The following is a 13,006-nucleotide window of genomic DNA, read 5'->3' as shown; positions in this document are numbered from 1 at the left end:
ATAAGCAAACAAGACATCAATTATTCTGTAATACCGTATTGCTCAGAGCGTGAAGTGTGGCTACGTCTAGTAAAACTGCACAAAAAAGGTTTTTTTTGTGTAAAATCAGAGTGACAAAAGTAAATAGAGACATTATGAAATTCACAATATTTGTATAAAAGATAAGTTACATAACTTAGAAAAAAGCTGAAATCTTCTATTAAAAACTCAAACATGCAAAGAGCTTCGACTACATCTGAAGAGAAATAATTACACTGAGAAGAAGAAGATTCTGTCCACCAGTGAATCATTGAATGTAATCCTGTTAACAGTGCTATAACACAAATTTGTAACAAACATACAAATAACAGATGATGCCCACGTGTTAAAGAACATTCTCGGAGATCTGTTCATTCACAGAATGGTCAAACTCCTGCAAAACTAACACACACACACTCACACAGCAGCTCACATACTCCCTCTCTCACACACACACCACAAGACAAATGAAATCCGTTGTCTGAACACACAAATATGGAAATGTCAGTCCTCTGAGCTCGGTGGAAATCACGAGTGAACGTGGTAAATAGTGACACACTGTAAAAGTCAGTCAGAAACACATCTGGCTCTGCCAAAAATCAAACTGCAGATGACACCTTGTCACTACCAGGTTTCATCCTTTCAGATATATAATTAAACAGACAGATAATTAATAAATATACAAAATATGTACAAAACATCTGCAGCTTACAATGCATTTGTCTATTACAAGTAAAGTTTAGGCACAAAGTTAGAAGTCCGTTCGGGAGGTGAGGAGATGATTGTTCAACTGCATCACGCTTTATTTTAAGAGAGCGTCGACCTCTCCGCTCTGGTCCGAATTCAGGAGAAACGCTGGACGTCCAAAAACAGCTGGATGCTCTTCACTCAACATCTGGACATCAAAGAGACACAGTGGTATATAAATATTATTAATGAATTTTTTCAGTAGCTCTTTTGAAATACGCTTTATATCAAAAATAGAAATATCCACCTGTTTACTGTTTAATATCTCTAAAAATCAAGACATCATGGTTTGGTAGCATTTTGTCTATCTCTGACATGAAACTGTATTTGGATTTGATGTAGTTATTACCAGATGTTCAGAGGTGGCCCATGGGGTTCGCTGGGTCTGTCAGACTGGGGTGGAAAGAAAGATGCATGGACTGTGGATCCGTCATGACTGCAGATGCCTTCTCTTCCTCTCTCCTCCGCAGGCACGCTGCCTTCGGGTTCAGGTTCCTCTCTGTGGGATTCAACAAGCATTTGACTAAATAAAGGCACTGAAGACATATGGTAGTACACGGATATTATTCATTTCCATCCCCTGTGTGATGCAGATTCAGGTATTTTAGTTCCGGGGAAACTGCTGGAAAATACCTCACGAATTCTGCTTTTGCTGTTGACTTTTCTGCCATTATTAATCTTAGTGTATCATCAATTATTATTGTCTTTTTTAATACAAAGACAAGGCGATGCCAAAGTTAGAACATTTTAAATTCTGCTCATAGGGGCTTTAAAGCTGCTCTAATCAATATTTTAATATTAACAATGGATCAAATGATGAGATATTTTACTCTGGATAAACTGTGGTTACTCTCCTACACTCACTCCCAACCCCTAGTTGTAGGTTTCTAACTTATTCTCCACTTTATTTTCACTCTCTCTTTTACTTATTTGACTTGACACAGAGACAAGGCCCCATCTTTGCAGCTCCCTCTGAGGTGGGATCATCAGAGAGGAGGACGCACTGACCTCTGACTTGTTGTTCCAGGCTCAGGATCACTGCCACGGCCTGGTGCAGCACCAGCAGCTTGGTCTGTGGCTTCTCACTCTTCAGGTGCAGCTGACACATGTGACCCAGCTCCTTAAAGGCCTCGTTGATATCCCGCACACGCAGGCGTTCACGGGCGTTATTGGCCATCCTCCTCTCACGCTCACGTTCGGCCTTCTGCTCCGGGCTCAGGTCCTCATCCTCATGGTTACTACAACATCAACAAGGTATGAGAAAATGCTGGTAAGGATACAATTTATTGTCTGACTCTTTTAACTCCTAAATGACATATTGATGTTATTAAAACATATTATATATATCATATTCAAGCTTAAATGGATCTAAGTGAACGCTTCAGTGGATCACATGCAAGTGTTGTGTTATATTGTGGATGTCTCTGCCCTCTGCTGGTCACAGAGCTGACATCATGTTGTTGAGTCTCCTGAGGTCATCCGATACACCCTCATTTGTTCTGTAAAAGGGGCTTACATACTACACATTGACGACAAGCTCATGTGATCAGGCTCACATTTATGAATAATTAATCCATGCATTTATTTTAGAAAACCCCTAACAGTCAATAACGACTGATAATCAAGAGATGCACTTTTAGTCACATTTCGATAATCTGTTTCTTTTCAATCATTGTCTCATTCAGTTTGAATAAGAAACAAAAACAAAAACAAATACATATATAAAAATCGATATCTTTAAACTAGATGTCCTGAAGAGGTTTGTTCTGACTTCAGAAATTAGAGACACCAGGCCAGGCACTCACATTAACCAGTGAAATTTTCATGACATACAGTCTGGTTTTAAATCACTGACTTTATAAATCTTTATTTATACATTTTTCAAGTGGCTCATTTAATATCCAAACCATATTAATGAACTTAAAATACCATCCTTCATCATCAATATTCAAGTCTGATGTCACAAAGCTGAAACAATTTGTTTATTAATTGATAGTTGAACAGCAAATTAATCTGCAACTATTAATTTATTTATTAAGCAAAAAATACCAAACAAAACATTTTCAGCATCTCAAATGTGAGGATTTGCTGCTTTTCTCAGTTTTATATTTTTGTAATTTGAATATATTTGGGTTTTGAACTGTTGGCCATATAAAACAAGCAATTTGTTGATGTCACTCTGGCCTCTGGGAACTTTCATATGATGAAAAATTATTTACAAATAATAGAGTGCAGTGAAAACTCAACCCAGCTGTATTTGACTCTTAATGGCTACTGAGGACAGCGGAAAGATACTGTAAAAATACTTATTTTGGCCCCCTTGTGTTTTGGGGATTTTTTTTGGATAACCCCATTACCAAAATACACCTTCATATCATTGATGTCTTAACCATTGACTGTATGTCCTGGCAGCTCCTCTTTTTTCCTCATTTAATTCAGTGCAACTTAATCCGACATGAAGAAGAAATATGAGGCAGAGCTAAATAGGCTTGCCTGGACACAGCTGCCCTTCACAGCAGGGGGTCTGACAGTATCTTAAATTGGCAAGAAGGCTCTAATACTTGCCTGTGAGTGGGGGACTTTTATTTTGAAATCTGCCGTACTACTTTACATTCACAAAATACTTATATCTTATTTTTTATTCTTACTTTTCAGATTAATGTACACCACAAACATTTCAACACAATGAGTCTCAATGGAAAGCAGCAAAGTGGGACAGTTTACCTGTTTTCTTCCTGTGTTTTGTGATCAGTCTCGTCATCTGATCTCTGGCTGTCAGAGCTGTGGCTGTGATTGGTGTGCATCATCTCTTCCCTTTCCCCGCTTTCCATCTTCAGCTCCAGATTACCCAGAACTCCCAGACTTCCTGTGGGAGATCACACAAAATAAAAAATAAGAATAATAATAAACTGTGACATCTCTTAAGTCAGTTCAAAGGTTCAAAAGCACAGATAAAGGAGGTGAAATATATGAATGCAGCAGCAGATAGATGAGAGGAATGACTCGCCTCTGCCTCCACCTTGCATGGGCTGAAGCGTGGCCCTCTGTCTGGCTGGGTACGGGTGGCCATTTTGTGTGCGGCTCTGGAAGGCTGAGTGGTTGTTGTTCATATTGACAGCTTCAACCTTTATGACACAAAGAGAACGGGATGAGATAAGGGCAATATTCATGTGTTCATAAGACAGCGGGCCTGGATCAGCCACATACAGTGTACAACTCTTAGATCCAACCAATGACAAATAAGTCACAAACCCAACATCTGCCCCCTCATTTCCGGCGTAACACTGGGTAGATCTCTCGCTCTACAGAATTAATTTAATCTCTGACAATCTTAATCCTTCCCTTAAAACTACTATACACTCCTAAACATACCACTAATTCTCTTCAGGAATGATTCACGTCTAACCGACAAATCATTTGGAAAAATAAAAGTGAGAGAATTTAATACCCCCCTGCCCTAAAGGATTAGGCTAAAAACCCCTTTCCCCTGCATATACTTCCACTCCAGCTGGGCCAAAATCCCCTGGTCTGGTGAAAGGGAAACATGCTGGAATAGGAGTGCACGACGCGGGCGTTCCCCATCACCCCACAGTGGAATTAGAGTCTGCACATACTGTACGCTCTCCACACAAGGGCGACGCGTCACAGTGCTCTCCCATTGTGCTCAGTTTCCTATTTCAAGGACAACAACCTTTACATGAGGAAAACATGCAGACATAACTGGTGGAAAATTCCTGAAACTGAATACCAGCACACACATACATACTGTACACACACACAACATGGAATTTCCATACATGCTTCCCTGTCCTTCCTTAAATACTTAAAAAAAATGGTTGTTAACCATGGATGGAGGGTGAGCGACGAGCGGCAGAGTGCTGGCAGATCCCGGGTGGCCGTGGTGGTTCTGGTTCAGCAGGCCCTGGATGTCAGTGGGCAGACCGGGGCCCACAGCGTGGTTCCTCAGGACGTGGATCACATCGTCCAGTCTGTCCAGTCGGTCCTCCACCTGAGACTGCAAACACCAACAACAGTTTTTAATTTATTGAATGTTTATTTGTATAGGGACAAGTATGTAGCATAAACCAATGTCACACACCACAGCACATTATAGCCTAAGCTAATTTGTATTGCCCATCCCTAGATGGGCCTTTTAAATACATAGAACTCAACAACAAATACACAAGAGACACTACAAAAGACAAACTCAACAATAGGCAATAACAATACAAAACAGAAACTAATACAATAAATCACCATAACACATAATGTCCTCTATGTTAAATAAAGAAGGGACATTTTGTTTTACAAATTGCAGCTCTAAAATTCATTCTTTCAAAAAACAGCATTTTTTGACAAAAAACGTCAAGTAAGTCACAATTCATTCACTTCCCTGCTGAGAGATAATGACAAGATCGACAGTTTCATGTCTGTGCATTAAATATGAAGCTACAGCCAGCAGCCGGTTAGCTTAACTTAATATAAAGAGTAGACACAGAGGGAAACAGCTAGCCTGGCTCTATTTATTGGCAGGATGCAGTGACTTCCTGGTGTCTTGTCGTGACCTCGAGGCTGCCAGGCGACCAGTGCAGCACATAAATCCTGTAAAAACGCAACTCGTCGTTTACACGTCCGCTTTTTGTACAGATTAAACAAACAAGATATAACGTGTCATTAGTGACCCTTAAAGGCGCTAATGGCATGTTACATTTAGACAAAGTGAGGCTAGCTTTTTCCCCTGTTTCCAGTCTTTATGCTGAGCTAAGCTAAATGGCTGCTGGCTGTAGCTGTATGTATTTACTGGAGAGACACGAGAGTGGTGTCGATCTTCTCAGCTAACTCTCGGGAAGAAAGCAAATGAGAATATTTCCCAAAAGATCAAACTATTCCTTCAAGGTTCATTCCAGTAAAATTTCAATCCACACTTTATGTACAACGCAAGCTATAAGTGTACAGTTTGTTTGTTTTTTTCAGTTTTCCCTCATTCATAGCCATTTGCTACAGTTTGTTGCAAAGCTACTTTTTTTGCTGTGAGCCTTGAACACGTAGGCTATATTAAGCAAACATTATTATTATTATTATTATTATTGTATGATATTGGTATTTTCATGCATTTATACATTCTACTGTTCATTATTTGTTTGAATATACTTTTATGGTGCCTGTTAAGTCTGTTTGATTCTTTTGATATTTGATATTTTTTAAGGTATCTTTAATATTTGCTATTTGTCTTTCTTAATGTATTATATTTTCTTCATATTCATATATTCCTTCACTTCCATATCATATTAGCTGCAATGCTCTCATGAGTTTCATTTATCATTTATTTATATATCCATCCATCCATTATCACTATATGACGCAATAAGTAATTTAAACTTCAGGCATGTCTTTACCAATGATATAAGTGAAGACTCATAGTGTGGTGAGACTGGTGCCTGAACTGAGCTCCGGGGCCACATGTTGGCACCTGAGAGGAAGAAAACAACCAAATTAGACCATGAAGGTGTTGGAATATACAGAATGTAAATAATACTTCACTCTGGGCAGTGTTAGTCCAGTTTACCTGCAGGGTCGGCTGAGTTTGTCAGTGGGGACGGAGACCTCACCGGTGTGGATGAACTGGAGGGGAAGCTGCTGCTGGTGTGATCGGGGGAATAAATCTGGCAGCAGACAGGGAGAGAGGGAAGGAGGGGGAGGAGTGGGGGTAAGGCATGGATCATTTTAAAGGCACAACTTGTCATTTCTGCGTAAGGTTTTACAGCTGCTGCCACAGCCTTTGGAGCAGGCTCGTAACCTGAACTAAACTCATCAATTCTGGTCATTTTACTAGTCAGCAGCCAATAAAAAGTCCAGCAGCACGAGAGAAGCCCTTCGTTAATATGCACTAGTCTGTTCTTGGCAGGGATGAACAGCTATTTTCCTTTTGCATTATACCACTGGGGCTCTCAGGGCTTGGTTTTATGCTCTGGTCTGACTGTTTGAACATAACAGGGCATAGATGAGCCGGTCTAATGGGATTAGGGTGGTGCATACTTACAGAGGCCAGAGCTTTGCCCAAGGTATCGCCTGTCTGTGACCCTCCTCCTGACACATTTCTATGGCTCCCTGAGACTGAAAAGAAAAACACCCATTGTAAAATATTACACTAAAGAGCAGAAATAACCAGTGAAGGTTATTTACTCTATTTCCTCACCTGTTGAACTCTCTGAGGTGTTGATTGACGGGGTGCATGATGCCGTATTGTTGCGGTGAAAAGTGGACATTGGTGGGAGTCCCCTGTTCATATCAGCAGCCATCACTGAATGTGGAGAGTAGTCCTGAACAATAAACAAACACACATTTAATCCTCTGGGGTTCAAAAAGTGCTGTGCTGTCAACATCCAAGGTCCTGAAGGTAAATCTCACCAGGTGATTGTGCGGCGGTTGCATGTTGCTGTAGCTCCCCGGCTGTGTTTGGTGGGTTGTGGCTGCTCCCAGTGCACCTTCATAGCCCTGCTGGTTCAGCCCATTTACAGCATTCCAGATGTTGGGCGAATTGCTTGTCCCCTCTAAAACGGATAACGATATGTTAGAGCCGGCACTGGGGCAGCATCTCAAGCAGCCAGTCAAGTCATGGAGCTCTATAGCGGCCTCTCTGGAGACAATGAAGCCCTATCACTCAATCAATGGCTGGACAATTTATATAACTGATGTGACAATCTTTATCTGAGCTCTGAGAATCATTGGAAATGCCCAGTTTTAACAGGATCTTTAAATATGAGTAAACTCCAATGTAATTAATGTCATCTTAATTCTTTTTTTATGCCATTGTTTGAATGGTTCTTTTATCCCCAAGACTGAAATATCTCAACAACTATTGGATGGACTGCCAGACATCCATGGTCCCCAGAGGATGAATCCTAGTGACTTTGGTGATCCTCTGACTGTTCCTCTAGCGCCACCATGAGGTTGACACTGGGTGGATTGCAATGAAATTTGGTGCACACATTCATGTCCCCCTAAGGATGAATTTGAATCACTTTGGTTTATCACCAAATGCCTGCAAAACTCATGATATTCCCATGAGCCTCAGCAACATGCTAACAAACTAAACTAAGACGGTTTACATGGTAAACATTGTACTTGCTGAACGACAACATGGTTGTTTTGGTATCCCTGAAAACTCAAATAGTATTTGTATATGTAGGTGGCACAATACTAAAGGGACGACGGGTTTGAGTGAACACTGAACCAAAGCAAAATGTTCTTATTACAGTGATGAATAATCATGTTCATCTTGGATTGTTTGAGCTCACCGAAGAAGGTGCTTGCGAACACATTGCTGGGGGCCTTGGTGGATGGATGGAAAGATGAGTTGTGGTTGATGTCATCGTTAGTGGGAGACTGCCCATAAATCTAAAGAGAAGAGCTTGTTTAAGGCATTGTTGGAAAACAACTTTGAACCACAACATAATGTACAAAAAACAATGGTGTGTCTGTATCACTCAAACCAATCTTATTGACACAAACGCATGAATACTGTGAATGCGAGCTGAAGCACCAGTATTACGAAAACAAAGCAGAGAGCTGATGCACACTTAGAGCTATTGCGATAATCCATAAGCTGCAGATCCATGCACCTCCTCATCCGGATTTAGGAACCATTCACCATGAGAAATCCCTGCCCTAATCATGATCAGGTTGGGCTGGCTTCAGAAGACTGGGATACAATTCCCTTCCAAATAAAACTGAATTAAAGGCCTTCGCATACTTTGTCCTCGGAAAGAAACCAAACAGAGAGCTGAGTCTCACCCTTAATGATCCCTTTCTGTAGGAACCAAAATATTGTAAATACAATTAAACTAAAGATACCTTTGACTAATGTTTTTTTCTTCTTTTAATTGTAAAGCACAATGCTAGAAACTGCACATATGCACACAAAACACACCAACACATGCTCACTCACTCAAACACACCAAGAGGTCTGGGCTGCACCTGCACCTCCCTCGATTGCTTTGATGTGCCCCAGGAAATGAAAATAAACCTCCCTGCGCAGCATCAATGGGGTGTCAGTTACCCGGACGACAAGTTCTGTAAAGCAGGCTATTAAAGACTCTCTTGAGTATGCGTGTGCAAGCACACTCACAGGCTCACACACACACACAAAGACACACGCACTTAAGCACACACACACACACGCAGCCGTGACCCTGGCTGGCATGAGTCCCATGGTGATTGTGGGCTAGGCCAAACAGAGGAGCCCCTGCCGACACTGGGCCCGTCTGAGCCGCCATGGGCAGCATATGGCGGAGGATAAAGCCAATTGTCCTCCTTACCATCAGCATAGCAGGCGACCCGTTAATAATGGTCACACCCCCGCCCCAGCACGCCCTCTCTGGCCCCCGCTGGAGAGGGGCCGTCACCATGGCATCCTCTTTTAGCATAGCATTGATTTAGGAACCATCAATCATGGTATCACAAATGATAAGGGACTTTCTTCAGCAAATGAAGACCACAGCTAAGAGAGAACTGAAATACTATTAAACCTATACCATATTTGCTTGAAATAATCATTTTGAGCACATGTCCTTTTTGGCAATCTATTAGTTGCACTTCTAAAGTTACTTTAGAAATGCAAAAATAAATGTAAACTTGTACAAAAGGAACAAACAGCTACACTTTTCCATTGTAAACACACACAGCATTATCATGCTCGATGAGTGAAATATCAACTTGCTATTCAGGGCCTATGCTGTGCTCCACCATGGCCAACTCCAGCCACATGCAACCAATTTTCTGCCTCTGTGATCCACGATGTCTGGATATGGTTAGTCTCACAGAGATCAAAGCTGCCTTTGATAATGGCTGCAGTGGTCGAGGGACTGCTCCAACATAGCAGGGTTAAATCAAATAGAAATAGCAGCAATCTGCTTCATGTCAAGATGTTTTCTGCTGCCAGGCTTGACTACATGGTGCTTAGCTAACAGGAAGCAAGAGTCTCACCGGTGCATTTTAACACGAGTTTGTCAAAATGAGTAAGGTGTTACAGTGATAGCTACATGAATGCTGGCATTATTTTAGGTGCTTTGCATGTGGAGTTGTGTGATTTGTAGGTAATGATTATTTTTATTGTCAGAAAATTAAATTTTTAGGTGTCCTTGGTTTAAATTCTGTTAATGGGGAACCAAATAAACAAACAAACAAACAAGTGACAAATGGGCAACTCACTTTGACACTTTTTACCTTAAAATGTTGTATGCAAAACTCTTGCATTAATTGCAACCACTTAAGTTTAAACAAGAATAAGCTTCATACCATGTACACAACTCTTCAAGGAAGTGACAATGACACATTCAGCATAAACTATAGACAAGACACACATGCAAACCAGCCACAAATGTTCTGTGCAGAGTAGGAAACATTCTCACCAACTCTAAAATGCTTCACCAAAATGTACGTCCAAATGAGAAAATGATTATCATAATAAATTACAATATTGTAACTTTTATGCAGGGTTGCACATGTGAATGCATTTCTTACTGATGCAACATTTTGGATAATGCCACTTAAAGAACACACTCTTCAACCACTGTTCACGGAAAAAGCTGGAAACTAAGTGTTTCACTGTGTCAACAAACAAAACAGAACAACTGAGAAGACAAATAAAGAGCACGACAGCATCATCACCAAACACACTGACAGTGTCATGTATCCTTTGGAAAATTAAATAGAAATAGAAGAATTGTACTCACTGGTTTCATGTTGTAGCAATACATCAATGAGTTGTTTCCTGGGCCAGAGACAGGATGAGTACAGTTCATAACTCGGTCTGGTTCAGTGCAAGACTCCAGGCTCACAATACAGTCCACACACAGCTCGTCTGTCCGTGTCACTACTCATGTGTATGTAGTCCACATGCACTCCTTCCCCTAACCTACCCCTGCTGGTCATGCAGCTACCCGCAGACAACTTATGCAAATAAGGGCTGGACCATTCCAGGCAGCAGAGAGGGGTGGCCAAGGTTTGATGCTATTACTGTAGTACAAGCCTGGTCCAGAATATTATGAGCATCCTTTTTTTAAAATTGTATTAGAGAAAATTCAGTTATGGAATAAACATACTCAGGCTGTAGTGTTTAGTGTTTTGTGTTTGTTGACTATTAAGGAGTCTGTTTGTGCAAAATGGCATCATGTAAATAACTGAACTTGTAATAATCAGGGAATTCCCCACCCACGCATGACCAAACACCTTGACCACACCAGAGCAAAGACAGGGAAAAAAAGCCATCACCAGTGTGAGTTATAAATTTTTTTTTGTTCAGCTGTCATCCTATTCTTTTGTCACCCTATCTTAGTGTAATATCATATGCAAACAAAGTCAGAAATCCCTCCTCAGGACCAGTGAGGAGTGATGACGGCATGAAGATTATCTCCTGTTTGACAGGTAAAGGTTTCCAGTAAACAGATACCACACCCCTGTCTGACCTACATTTACAAATAGAACAAAGTCTTCGTTTGTAGGCACGTGTGGCGTGGCAAGCTCCTCCAGAGGCTGGGTTAAAGGTTATTTATACAGTAGTCTGTCTGGGTGATCTGCTAATGTGAAACCCCTAAACAGTCAGACTTCCTGTGTGAGGTAAAATCCACTGTCAGCTGCCCTGGTGCTGAAGTTGACAGTGACCTCCTGCATGTGCAAACAAAACACTCTGATTTCTGATTTCTGGATAATTTCTTCACAAGTCAACTGCCTGAACTGCTCGTATTAAAATACAGCCAGAATAGAGGGTGTGTAGACAGTACAAGGAGCTGACCTGCTGCAGTTTGTGCAGTATTCTCTGTATGTTACATAAATACGATCCACCAGAAAGGAAAAAAAACACTGCAGTTGGCGTGATGCTCAGACCTGCAGTGAGCCACACTGTCCTGGCAAGGCATTTTGTCCCAGAGAGACCTCACAAGAATCCGATCAAATAATTCCCACTGAGACAGCAGCAAAGTCTTTATCTTAAACACATTGTCTTACTAACCCTCCAGTTTTTACACTGCAGCCAAATGGGGACTGTGTGTTGTGTGGCCAGACTAACTGGAAACTTTCCATAACATCTATTTCTATTCAAGTCTGTCATGAAATGTACGGTTTCACGATGTGATTTCTACTGTACAGTTAGTGTATTTTAAAAATAGTCAACACGTATTTGTAAAAATGTTTTTGAGATTTGTATTGTATTTTAAAGAGAACTGAAAGTGTTAAGCAAGTTAAATGATTAGAAAACTGATATTTGAGCAACAGAGGCTTTATAAGGAGACCAATGTTTACTGTAGGAATAAACTGATCTGAGAGCAGAGAGACAAACAAACAAAATTGTCTGCTGGTTTCAATCTGTCTGAAGGTGAGCTGTGTAGTCCGTGCAGCTTCCTTAAAGTCAAAGTCTAATCCTGACTATCCACTCTAGTGTTAACTGGGTTAGGAGGTCAGTCCCTTCATCTTCATCAGAACAATCATTTATGGACCTTTCCTTCTTTCTTTCTTTTTTCCAGGAATAGTGCAGCTCCTGAGTTACAAAGAGGAAATGTTTTCAATACAGGTGTCTTACACTAAACATTTATAACAAAATTCAGGGCTTTTACAAATAATCCAGGAACACCAGTGGTTAGTGAATGACCTTTTCCTCTGACTGAGATCAGTTCTCCTATCTGACACACTAAGCATGCGTAACACACACACACACACACACACACACACACACATCTTGGGTAAATGATCCAAGAGCAAATATATACAGTCCCCTAACCCTGAACTTTGCATCAATCTTAGTTAATTGCAGTCTTGTCAGGAGTGCGATTATTCAAACAGGTAATGCAAATGTTAATGAGTTCAAATTTGCATATCTTTATTTTCCCATGGTTGAAATGTCATTGGTTATGACGCTCTACAATGAAGAATGTCACTGCTGATGGCCCCCTGATACGTTGTTGGCCATTAAGAGGCCAAAAAAAGAGCAACTGAAGGGAATGGAGGAGAAATAAATAAGGAGCTGTGCTCCAAATAAAAAAAAAGGTAATGGAGACTTTTATATGCAAAAAAATAAAAACACACTCACACCATTATTTCAGCCCTGTTATGAAATTCAGTTTTTGCAGAATATATTAGTAAAGGGCACAAAATCTGATTAAATTCTGTGAAGGAAACCCATATATATTGATGTGGTCAACCAATAAAAATAAAAGTAAAACAAATACCCCTTTGCAGTCTGAAGTCA

The 13,006-nt window shown here is 40.7% G+C and overlaps 1 protein-coding gene across 1 annotated transcript; it reads right to left on the bottom strand.

The window, feature by feature from the left end:
* Positions 1–1,121: 1,121 nt before the first annotated feature.
* Positions 1,122–10,568, bottom strand: LOC139286797 (transcription factor 12-like). The gene is made up of 12 exons (XM_070907713.1): positions 10,500–10,568; positions 8,064–8,163; positions 7,174–7,316; positions 6,962–7,085; positions 6,806–6,879; positions 6,332–6,428; positions 6,162–6,235; positions 4,610–4,780; positions 3,785–3,890; positions 3,490–3,631; positions 1,774–2,003; positions 1,122–1,264 (listed from the first exon to the last, which is right to left on the bottom strand). Exons 1-12 carry the CDS (start codon positions 10,566–10,568, stop codon positions 1,122–1,124), a joined length of 1,473 nt encoding a protein of 490 aa, XP_070763814.1.
* Positions 10,569–13,006: the final 2,438 nt, after the last annotated feature.

This window comes from Enoplosus armatus, chromosome 6 (genome assembly GCF_043641665.1).
Source record: "Enoplosus armatus isolate fEnoArm2 chromosome 6, fEnoArm2.hap1, whole genome shotgun sequence".
In the NCBI taxonomy this organism is placed as follows: domain Eukaryota; kingdom Metazoa; phylum Chordata; class Actinopteri; order Centrarchiformes; family Enoplosidae; genus Enoplosus; species Enoplosus armatus.
The sequence above is the reverse complement of the archived record's forward strand: the minus strand, read 5'-3'. Positions and strand labels throughout refer to the sequence as shown.